Raw genomic sequence first — 12369 nt, 5'->3', positions numbered from 1 at the left:
GGTTAAGATATCACATAAAGGGAACCCTGTGCAACTTTGAGTTCTGGGAGGAGAGAATGGAGAGGAGAGACACATCTTGCTGCTTCCTATGGGGCTACTGGGAGTCAGTCAGGGATGTGCAAGCAGCATCCTTTATATTGATAATAACTGTCCCCAAATCCACAGGGCCAGCCCTTTATGATCAAATGGAAGTCTCTAAAATAGGACAGGGTGGACAGTAGAGACTCACTCTTCTCTCTGGCAGCTGTGCCCTGTGCGATACCACAACCACCACTGCGGATAGGCCTGGGGAAGTCCAAACCCCAGTCCAAGTACTGCTGACCAGCTCAGTGTCCCTCAAGGGCCCCAAGGAGCCTTTTGGCCCCAGGTCCTGGCAACTCTGTCCTCTGTATCACCGTAAAGGCTGCAGAGACTGACTGGGCTAACACTTACCCCATGAGAGACCGTTTCCACCCCCAGCTAGGGACATAGAATGAGGATCAAAGACTACTCTTAGAATCTATGGGTGGGTGGGTGGGGGAGCCTTCAGAAATGAAAAGATGCCCAGGGCAAATGTAAGGGATGACCTTGGAGAAAGGGAGACAACAGTGACTGGTAGGGAAGGATGAATGAGAGGCAAGCCCCATACTCTAAGGCCCCAAGAATAAGGAGATGCCATCCCAGGTACCAAAGGCCTGAAGTGCCATGGACAGGAAATCCAGAAAATACCTTTGCTATCATACAAGTTGCTGCATAGAAAAGAGGTTCCTCATCTCCCATCTGTTGATGTAGCCTAGACTTGGATCTTAGAAAGTTTGGGGAGGATTGGGGCCATGATCAGGGAGGGGCAGGAAAGACCAATATAGACTCACAGTAAGAGCCAGACTCTGTGTGTGCGCATGCGCAAAAAAATCACAGCCCAGGAAAGCACATGACGTTGTGACTGCGTGTTTCCTTACAGCCAATTAACTGCAAAGCATACCAGAGACACCTGTCTTCAGAGCCAGGAGTGCACCTTCCAGTCACAGCTCAGGCAGCTCTGCATCCAAGCTGTGTCTGGCCCGCCTAGAACTGACAGAAGCCACAGACAACCCAATTCTCTGTGTCTGGTCTTAGTGTATCCGAGACCCTGCCTGTCCCCACAGCTCCAGCTCAAGGTGTGGCTATGTTCACAGAATCCTCCACTGAGATCATCCGCTCCATTCCCTTCCAATGGTGCTTGCTTTTATATTGCAGAGTACGAACATCGAACACCATCCTGAGTGGAAAACCCACTGGTCCCCCACTGGCCGGAGTAGGAGGCGAGGGGGCCCCAAGGTACCTTCCTACCTTGTTGTAGTACTGCACCAGCACCGAATGCCACCGCCCATCACTCACACCGCCAGGAACCTGCGGGGTCACCGTGGTCGTGGTCTCACCTGCACGGCAAGAGGGACAGTCTGAGAGACATAGGCTTGGGGGCCTTTAACCAGGCTTCCAGACTCCAAGGTAGACATACTGTTCATAAAGACTGGCTGTGTGCCGTTTTCTTTGGTACAGCCACCGTGGGAAGCCATCCCCCACCCCACCCCTACATGGAGGACTTTAACCTGAGTCAGAAAAGGTTGGCCCATCCCAACCCCCCCCCACTTCCCTACTCTTCATATCTGTGTCTGTCTGCTCCCCCCATGCTGGTGTAAGCCATCACAATAATTTACAGGTGCCCTGCACTTTTTTATTGTTTTTTTTTTTTAGATTTATTTGATTTCTATGTGTATGAGCATTTTTCTTCCATGTATATCCATGTGCACCATATGTGTGCCAGGTACACTCAGAAGACAGAACAGGACATTGGATACCCTGGAACTGGAGTTATGAACAGTTGTATGCTGCCACGTGGGTGCTGGAAACTGAGCCCGGGTCCTCTGCAGAAACAGCAAGTGCTCTTCATTGCTGAACTAGCTACCTCTCTGGCCCCATCGCTGCATTTTATTTACTGATTCTGATTTAGGAAATAGGCTTTGTCTGGTGCTAACAAGTAACACTGCAACAACGTCATTTTCTTGTACTCTGATTTCTTCTAGAGGCCAGATTCCTAGACACAGAATCAGAATTGGAAGGGTGAGCAGCTGGGCACTGCCGTGAGGACAATGATAAACTTAATCCATAAGGGCCTGGGAGATGCTCCTGTAGCTGCAGGAGGCCGCACCTGCCGAGAACGTGAGCTGCAGCTGCTCCTCCACAATCTCCAGGGCGATGAAGTCATGCTTCTCGTTGAAGCGGCCATTGTAGAGCAGCAGGGCGTTCCTGTCTTGGGTGGCAAACCTGTGGGGGAGCGGCATGTCACACAAATGAAGGACCCCAGGGCCACGAAGATACACAGGGGTGACACGGCCAGTCAAGGGAGTGAGCCCAGAGGACCATGGTTCAGGGGAGAAACTGCCCAGCAGTCTTAGCATGAGATGCTGGTGACCTGGCAGACCCGATTCATGCATCAGAGCCTTGGGGACACCGGGATGGCCGGCAGAGTGTGGAAAGACTCCATGAGGGCGGGAGAAAGGGAAGGAGTGAATCAAGGTTGCTCATGAAAATTAGAGGTTAGAGACCCCAGGAGCCAGACAGGTACGGTAGCCACCTGTAATCCCAGCACTTAGGAGGCAAAGATGAGGGGCCTTCAGGGTCAGGGAGACTATCTGGAGTCGGGGAACACTGAGTTTAGGAAGAGACCCTGCTTCAATAAATACAGTGCAAAGTGATTGGAGAAGGCACACGATTATCAACATGGGGCCTCCACATTCACTCATGCGCGTGTATACACACACAGACAGAGAGAGAGAGAGAGAGAGAGAGAGAGAGAGAGAGAGAGAGAGAACATGTTCAAAAGGATGCCAGCCCATTTACCAACCAGAAGTGTGTCTGAAGGCAGAACGCAAGTAGTTTATCTTCTGCTATGGATCAGACGAGACCCCAAAGTGCCCCTTTAGCACCAGTGTCTCTGCTTGAGCAGGTGCCATGTCCTCAGCCTCTCGTACCCATGGGACCATTTGATCCTGGACTCTCTGGGTCCGGGTTAACCCCTCTTACATGGTACCCTCCTGGCAAGCACCACCCATTGCTAAAGAGAGAGAAATAGAGACAGGGCCCAGAGCTGAGGGGAGGGTGGGAAAAATGCAAGTAAAATAAGAAAAGACAGAAATAGAAACCAAGGCTTGTGGGGCCGGAGGAGAAGGAGCCAAGAATAAAAGGGATGAAAGGCGGCTGGGAGTGGGGCCCACTTGGGAGCCCCAGCACTTGGCAAATAGAAGCTAGAAAGAGGAGACGGGCCATGACAGAAGCCACCTGAGACAAAGGCAACTCAGCCGGGCTGGGCAGCTCTCTGCAGTAAGAGGGGCCTCAGCCTCGGCAGCTTCCAGGATGTAGCTGGACGTCCACTGCTCTTTTGTGAGCAGAATTCTGGGGGAGCTTTCTGTTCTCTTTCTTGTGACTTTGAGTTTTAAGGCAGTTACATGTAAAGGCCACCAAAAGTCACCACAATGCACATGACTGAGCTGCTGACCATACCAAGGTGGGAGGCAGCCATGACTACACTCCAGAGTTACAAACTCCCAGCTCACGCTCATCACATGCTGTGACACATTCACCAGGGGACACAAGGCTCCTCTAATGTGGAAGGTGGCTATTTATGGGAGTCCTCTGTTGCAGATACCATGTCACAGTGGATTCTACCGCAGGGCCCTTGCTTTGCAGGCTTGTGCCATAAGGGGCAGCCTTTTGCCGGGAGACGAGAGTCTTGACACAAAGGGGCAAACAGAACAATTATCCCAGCTTGGTTGAACAGGGCTCAGTATGTACTGTGCCAATAGGCAGACACTGTTCATTTTATCAGGCAAGTTGAGGGTGGGGGACAATAGCAAGTCCCAGTTACCAGGCCCACCCCACATCCTTGGACCATGCACCAATGGGAGGGACCAGGGTAGCCCACTGTACAGTGGAAGAGTTCATAGAAGTCACTGGTCTATGGTTGGAAGGACTTCTGCAGGGGGCTTCATCCTTGGGGCAGAACCCAGGGACAGGTTCCTGCTCTGTCCATCCTGAGAGGTCTGGTCCTCATTAGGCAGCTCAGTGAAGAAAAAGCTGTTGGGTGACCCACACAGGAAGGACAGAGACTACCACACTTCTGTCTGGAGAGCTGAGCTGCAGAGAGTCACTGCAAATGCCCACGAAAACACCCAGCAGAAACCTCACCCTAGTCAACCAACTTTAAGTTAGCAGAGATCTTCAAAATGGAAAGTAGATTTTCTTTTAACTGAGCAACTGTGATGGGCTCATGCTACCTAGAATGCAGTGAGTTCATTTGATATTCTGTGTGTATATCTGCACACGTGTGTGCAGGAGCATGCGTGTGCAGGAGCATGTGTATGCAGGAGCACGTGTGTGTAGGAGCATGTGTGTGCAGAGGCCAGAGGCTGACATCAGGTGTCTTTGATCACTCTCCATACACTGTTCTGTGTGGGGGGGAGGGTTTGAGACAGGGTTTCTCTGTGTAACAGTCCTGGCTGTTCTGGAACTCTCTCTGTAGACCAGGCTGGCCTCAAACTCACAGGGATTCACCTGCCTCTGCCTTTTGAGTGCTGGGATTAAAGGTGTGCACCACCACCGCCCATCTTCTGCACACTGTATTTTGAGAAAAGTTCTCTTGTTCAGCTAGATTGGCAGTCAGTAAGTCCCTAGAGTCCCCCCGTCTCTGCCTCCCCAGCTGTGGAATCAGAGCTGTGCCTGGCCTTCTACATGCTGCCAGGGATTTGAACTCAGGCTTTCATGCTTGTAAGGACTTTAACAACTAAACCATCTCCCCAGCCCCAAATGATAGATACAAATATTTTTAGGTAGCATCTAAATTCTTCTGGGGGAGAAGGTACGAACAGCACACATTCAGTCTGTCACAGATAGGGACCAAGGCAGGGCAGTTGGGGTCTGAGCAGCCTGCCTTGTGATATACATGTTGGACTGGAAGGTCTGATTCCAGGGCCTGCTCCACTGGCTACAAACATGTCAACAATATCCACATGTTGGTTGGTGGACAGGACCCAAATAGCCAGGTCAGTTTCCAGGCCTGGGATTCTGTCTGTCCTCTCTCAAAAGCAGCAGCACTGATACTCTGCGGTCACTGTGCAGAAATAGCCTCCTCTGTCATCAGCACGGCAACGATCCGACCCTTGAGCAGCTGGTCCAGCATCTAACACGGAACAAGCCTCCTTGGCCACTCGGAGCCTGGAAAGTGATACTCACGCACAGGGGCTGCACTTACGAAAGGGAGACAGTGAAGTGGAAACGCTGCCGCAAGCCTCGGAAGGTGACAAAGGACTGGGGTGGGAAGCTCCTGGTGCTGACTTCGCAGTAGGGATGCTCGTACTCGCCAGGCGGGCATACGCAGTGGAAGCCTCCAATGAGCAGGTTCACACAGGTACCCCCGTTTTTGCATACGCCACTGGCACAGCGGCCTGAGCGAACATTCACCTGGCAATGCTCCCCTGGAGAAGAAAGCGGAGGTCACATGAAGGTTGGCTTGGTTTGCTTCCCCGCCCCTCACTGTGGTAAACACTGACCAAAGGCAACTTGGGAGGGGCAGTTTATTTCAGCTATAGTCTGTCATTGTGGGAAATCAAGGCAGGAACCCAAAGACAGGAGCTGAAGCAGAGGCCATGGAGGAGTGATACTTACTGGCTTGCTCTTCAGGGCTTGCTCAGTTTGCTTTCTTACACAACCCAGGGATAGTTCCACTCACAGTGGGCTGGGCCTCCCACATCAATCATTAATCGTGAAAATGCTCCACCGATATGCCCCTGACAAGCTAATCTAATGGAGGTAGTCCCTCAGCTGAAGTCCTCCATGTCCAGGTGACTCTAGATGCCTCGTGTTGATAAAGAGTAGCCAGCACAGTGGCTAAGAGAAAGCCAGTGGACTGTGGATGTCCTGAGACACACAGCTGACTGCTGATGAGAGAGGCCTCAGGCTCAGAGGCTTAGATGCACAGGGACACCTGGACCTGGATCGTTGGCAGAGCTTGCTGTCAGCTTGCAGAGTCACACGGGCTGTTCTCGAAGTATCAGAAACACCCTGCTCTGGAGGTGACCCAAAGATGACGGGTTATAGGGCCACCTTCCCCTGGGAGTTCTCCTCTACTGACTGTGTCGAGGCTGAGACCCACTGTGTCCCAAGCTGCTGCCTTTGTATCCCAGAAAACAAATCTGCTGAGACAAGAGGCTGGCATCGCTAATCCACCATACACCTTCACAACCACGCAGGCCATGGAAGGATCCTAAATGCCTCTGGTGCCAGGCCAGGTGTAGGCCAGGTTTAGACCAGGAGGGCGTGTTCTCATCCACCTACTGGTTCTGCACCGGCTGAGAGGGGCCCAGAGAAACAGGGACAGAGAGAGGCTGCCAATGTGCAGAAGTAAGCGGCAGCTGTTTTGGTGCTTGCTCATCTCAAGTCCATCACGGTGGACACTTGCTCTCCCAGCCGCTCTGCCTGCCATGGCTCTTGGCTTGGCTGCTCTGCAGGGAGCTTTGAGTTGGCGTGCTTGCACAGCACAGCTGCACACTCATGCCATCATATACCCCAGGTGACCCACTAAGACCATTCCATCCTCACCAACGTGCCCATGTGTACACGTAAACATACCATCACATGCACCCTTACACCCACGGTCTCAGACTCAGTCTCAACCTCGGACACACATGCTCACACCTGTAGCTGCACTCGCCCCTCACAGACCATGTACGTATGTACTCCCCCGACACACACACACACTCTCACACTCACACATCAGCCGGCGCTCACACCCTTCTAGGCAGCCCTTGTGAGTACCCATCATTGGCGTGCAGATTCAGCTTAAGATGCGGCTCCCTTCCTTCAGAGTGCTTCACACTCTCTCCCTCGGGAGTGTTGCCTCACTATATTCCAGGTTAGCCCAGAAGCAGTCAAGCCCAGCACTGTGAACAAAGCTGCCCCAGGGACAGTCTGACACTGTGCTCACTAAACCGTGAAGACAAAGAGCCCTGCGGTCACCCTACCCACACCCAGGGCCCGAGTTTAGCAGACCTGGGAGGCTCTGGGCTCCAGGAAATACCCAAACTTTCCCAGCAGAAAAGGCAGCCAGCCTTGCCCTGGGAGACTCTCCTATCTCCAGTTCCACCTGGCCGTCGAATGGCAATGTGGCAACCCAGTCCTGTCACTTGAGCGTGGGGTTCTCTTCCTCTCCTGAAGCCCAGGAATTCCTCTTCAAGACCCAAAAAGGCCCCAAGGGTATCTAGTCCCCCCCAATACACACATTTTATCTCCTAAAGACCCTGAAGATGGAAGAGAGTCCACCCCAAGTCCCGTATAACTTCACCTCAAGTGTCAGGCTGTATCTACAAAGACCTGATTTCCCAGTGAGGCGACATTCCGGGCTCTGTTGTCCCAAAACTGAGGTCTGTTCAGTGTGACCTCTATAAGACCTGAGACTGTGGGGGGCTTCTCAGGCTGTGTTCCAGTGCTGAGGGGATGGCGCTCTGACCTTTCCCCTCCCAAGCATAGGCCATACATCTCAACACCCAGGCAAGAGCCCACCCAGTTTCAGCCTGCAGCCTCTGGTTCCTCCCAACAAACATACCCCACCCAGCACCAACTTCCTCCCATCATCTCCTGGCACCTCCAGCTCAGACTTCCCCACTCCAGCCTGGGGTGAGGGTTCTGCCCTCTGCCCAGGGAAGTCGACTTTGAGTCTTGAAGCCACCAACACCCCGCTGGCCCTCAGCTCCCCCAATACTCCGCTACCGTTCTCACCTCCTGGGACCTCATCCTACTGCCCTTAATCTTCACCTAGACCCAAGCACCCCAAGCATGCAACTGCACACTGTTCCTTTACCCAGGAACCCAGGTCCCAGGGCATCACTCCAGGGATCTTGCAGTTGTCCAGTCGCTGATGATGAAACCCAGTGATGGCTGATCTGAGGTTCACCTCCCTCAGCTTTTGAAGGTCACACTGTGTCCCCTCCCCCGAGCCTGTCTCTGACTGTGGGCTCACCCCATAGGAAGCATCACTGTTTTCTGAACAGGTACAGGATCTCTCCCAGCTCCACTTACAGCACCAGAATGTGGGAGCATGGGGGTGGGGATGTAGCCACAAGGGCTGTTTTAGGGTCAAGTCTGAAAACATCTGGTACACAGTGGGTGCCTTGCATGTTAGGGTGCTGGACTGGTGCCAACAGTGAGGGGGCGTCTGAGAAGAGCGGGGTATGCAGCAGGTACTGGCGAGTGCCTGTGGGATGAAATCATACAGCACCAGGGCTCCCCAGATCCAAGGCAATGATTCACGCTTGAGTTTAATCCACGAGGTTACAAAGCCAACATCATTCATCCACCGGTCCAAGCAGTGTGGGTAGATATCCACACAAAGAAGACTTAGCTGTAGGGCTAAATACACCACTTTTATATAGGGTACTGTGAGCGGTGGTCACTGGGCTTCAGGTAAGCCGCTCCAGCCTGGAATGGAGCCTCATCTCCAGGTTCTAGTACTTTCCCTGGAGTCAACTCTAGGTCCTCAGGTGCCAACCCAGGGTCTGCTTTGATGTTTTTGTGAGAGCACCTGTCACAGCTGCCACTCCAGCCAATGTGTCAAAGCTGCATCTTGGCCCACTAAGGCCTTTCCTTGGACTTACCGCTCATGTGACTTCTCTGCACGTGGTTAGCCAGCTGCCCTGGGGTGGGGGTGTTCAGTTTACAGTGTATGCATGCTCCCAGCACTGCCAACCTGGAGCAGCCAACTTGACCATGCAGTGTGCACACTTGAGATCTGGGCTGTGATGATTTCTAACTCTGCAAGTCATCTTAGCCCAGGAGAAGGATACAGGTCAAAGTATGGGCGTCCTGCATCCTTAATGCTCTCAGGGAGACACTGTAAGAGATTTGCTTTGCTTTGGTATTAGATTTCTAAGACAGACAGACAGACAGACAGAGTGTGTGTGTGTGTGTGTCTGCGTGCATGAGTGTGCGTGCATGTACCTGCAGAGGTCAGAGGAGAATGTTAGAATGCCTGGAGCTGGTGTTAGGAACCAAACTGTAAGAGCAGCAAACTCTCTTAACGCCTGAGCCACCTCCAGCGCACCCTTCCTTTCTTGCTTCCTTTTTCTAGGTTGACAGACTTGGTGGGCGGCAGGTGCCTTTGTCTGCTGAGCCCTCCCTGATCTATCATTTTCCTTTCTGAAACAGGGTCACTGCATGGCCCAGAGTGCTCCATCCTTAGCCTTCTACCACACCTACCAAGCAGTGCCATTTTGATGAAATAAATCTTCTCATGTCACTGTCATGATTTAACTTTGTCCCTTTCTAAGATTTCACGGTTCAGAATCTGGCATTCCCCAAACATGCCAGGTGTTCTGCTCAGAGTCAAATGCTGCTGACTCATTTATAACCGGGGAGCATGCCTCCGCACCTCCACCCCGCATCCCCATTTCATAGGCAGCCCCTCCATTCACACCGAGGTAAGGTTAGCTTGGGCAACCTGATTGCCGAACTCAATAATTCATGGTGCATGCCACAAGGTCCCTGCCCATGAGGGACACTGGCCTCAGCCTGGTTAAGGCTGCAGACACAAACACACACGGAAAAGACTGGAGAGAGTTGTGTAGAGAAACGCCCTGGAGCTGAGGCCAGACTGGCCCTGAATCGCATGCATGTCCCATCACTTAACAAGTGCCCTGCCCAGATGTGGATGAGTATTGTCCTGTCTGCTCAGAGACTCAAGCTAGTACTGTCAGCGCTGTTGACCCTGAATCTAAGCAAAAGCCCAGTATCATAAGACTTAGGCAAATGGGGCGCCTGCCACAGGAAGGAGTCAGTTGGTAGGTAGGAAAGTCAGGGCTTCTGGCTCAGAATGGAGGCTCTAGGAGATGAGAGGACACAGTGCAGAGGGTAATCATGTTCAGTCTGAGGGAAGGGATGGGGGTCTGAGCTGGGGAGCGGCTGGTCACGAGACCCACTTCAGTGCACCACGCACAGGAGCAGGGACTAGCCATGCAGAAGGCCTGACTCAGCCTCAAAGGGTGGTGCTCAGACCCTTAAGACTTGGAAGAGGGCAGGATGTACTCCCTGGGAGGGAAGGGCAGGGAAAGGTCTGCCAACTTAAGTTTTTAACTAAATAAAGACAATCCTTTCTCCCTTAATAAAGACGGGAGGGCTTTAAAGTAGAAAAACTAGAATTTCCAGAGGTACCGAGAGTAAGCTCAGACACAACCCACAAAAGGCACACTTGGAAGCTGGAAGTTGGGGCAGAATCAGCAGGACAGGTGGAGAACACAGCAAGCAAGGAAGTGGGTGCAGGGTAGGGGCTGGAATCTGAGTGTGGATCATTCGAAGTCAGGTCTTAAACACACAGAGCCCCAGAGTGGCCTGAAGCCCCACCACAACTCAGGCCCAGAGAGGAACCTTGTGTCCTAGCAAAGAAGATGCAAGCCACTGTGCAACTCGGGGCAGAAGCTCCTCTACCACAGGAAATGCTGTGACCAGCAGTGGCACCGCGGGGCATTGAAAGGCAGGTGTCCATCAGAGGTCACTGAGCACTAAGCACACTGACCCAGCCTCCCATGTTTGCACTCAGTCATTATTCTTTCTTCTATCCAGTCACCACACACCCACCATCTACCCACCCTTCCTCCATCAATCTATAGCCTTCCACGCATTGACCCACCCACCATCTACCCACCTACCTGCCCTTCCCCCATCCATTGAGCTAGCTATCCCTTCAACTATCTCCATCTATCTACCCTTCCCTCTACCCATCTATCCATCCACACACCTATCATCAATGAGTTCATGCAATGAATTGCCCGGCACAGGCCACGTTGAGACACTGAGGTTACCAGAATGAACAGAACTGCTACGTGCAGCTCTGGAGTCTCCTAAACAGACCAAATGTTTAGGAAAACAGAAAAGATGTGCTAAGAGGCTTAAAGGGTGTGGCCAGACTACAGAGCTCAGACGGAGCAAACCCTCCACACCCCAGAGGATGGGTCATGAGGCTGCAATTGGACCTGGAACCCCTGCCATGCCCACAGATTCTAAGTAGACCTGAGGAAGAACCTCCAGCCTCAAGCGTGCTCCACATGGTAGCACACATGGTACCTACACACGTGCAAAATAGTCACCACCACAGAGCAGTTGGGGGCCCTCTCCTGGTGCCACACAGCAGCATCTTACTCCCCTCCTTTGCCTCATGCTTCTGGAGAGACGAAGTGGAGAAGATAGGTTACGTCAGCAAAAGCCCCACTTCACATAGGGGTCGCACAGAGGTCACTCAGAACAACCCAGTGCCTGGAACATGACACTCCAGGACAGAAGCAAAATCTGCAGAAGTCCTCAGTGTAGCCACCAAGGTGTGGGAGAGGGCGCCCTGCAGGCATGCTTTGCAAAGGAGACCACAGACACCGGCAGGTAAACAGGACTAGCCTGATGCTTTCTCTCTGGATGGTACCAGGGCCATGTCAAGAGTTGAACAATGCTATTACCACCATGAGAGCAGTCACAGCACAGACCAGCCGGGGCCATCAACAGACAACCTCCCTTCTAGGCAGGCCCCAATGTGCAGAAGGCCCAGAGACGGTCAGAGCATATGCTGGATCACGCAGCAGCAAGGGTAATGCACACGAGCATCAGCAAGGTCTGTAAGGAGTCTGTAGGGATGGGTGTGGAGTGTGTAAACACCCAGGATCGCCCTTCAAAACCCGCACCTTAGGAGGTTGTCGGGAGATGATGGTCAGGGCCTCAGGACTTCTAAAGCACCACTGCGAAGGACAGAGGTTCACTGGCCCAAAACCAGTCAAATGACTCTTGCTTTGCTTGCTATATGGCTATCCTGGAGGCAGGCAGTCCAGACACCCATGTCCAGGAGCCATCTCCAGCACTTGAGAGGTTGGGTAAGCAAACAGAGCTCATTTGGCAAAGGTCCGGGATTGAAGTGCTCCTGGCCTGACTCCTCCCCCAGGCAACTGTCACTCCAGGCCCCCACTCCTCACCCACCCTGCCTCAGGCCCTCACTTCTTCCCCACTCCAGGCAGACTGCCAGGTTCTAGCCCCTCCTCTCCTCCCCCTAGGGAGTTGCCAGCTTTGTTTGACTTTCTCACCTCCTGAGGATAGAAGCCCAGTCTCTCAGAGCCACAAGCTCAGGTGGCCCAGCCCCTCCCTGCTGGCCAGGCTACCCAGAAGGTCTCAGCAGAGGGCCCAGACACCTGCTGCCCCTTCCCGTGGCTTCTGTGAGAAGGGAGCAGAGAGGTGGGAGCAGGAAGCCCCGAGGCCAGGAGAAGCCACAGTGCTGGGGCTTGTCCAGGGTCTGTCTTTTTCTGATGACTTCATTGTCTTTGAAGCAAATTC

At 52.9% G+C, this 12369-nt stretch overlaps 1 protein-coding gene across 2 annotated transcripts in view; it reads right to left on the bottom strand.

The window, feature by feature from the left end:
- Positions 1-12369, bottom strand: part of Celsr1 (cadherin EGF LAG seven-pass G-type receptor 1) — a 134530-nt gene that overhangs the window by 52894 nt on the left and 69267 nt on the right. For both annotated transcript variants that reach the window (XM_041672251.1, XM_041672252.1), the window contains exons 3-5: positions 5267-5489; positions 2168-2283; positions 1309-1397 (exon numbers count right to left, since the gene is read on the bottom strand). In XM_041672251.1, the coding sequence (XP_041528185.1) occupies positions 1309-1397; positions 2168-2283; positions 5267-5489 (428 nt within the window). The remainder of the gene's footprint in view (positions 1-1308; positions 1398-2167; positions 2284-5266; positions 5490-12369) is intronic.

This window comes from Microtus oregoni, unplaced genomic scaffold (genome assembly GCF_018167655.1).
Source record: "Microtus oregoni isolate MIOR12 unplaced genomic scaffold, Mior012 000022F_ref0000154, whole genome shotgun sequence".
NCBI classification, from domain to species: Eukaryota; Metazoa; Chordata; class Mammalia; order Rodentia; family Cricetidae; genus Microtus; species Microtus oregoni.
This window is presented reverse-complemented; position numbering and strand designations above follow the sequence as displayed.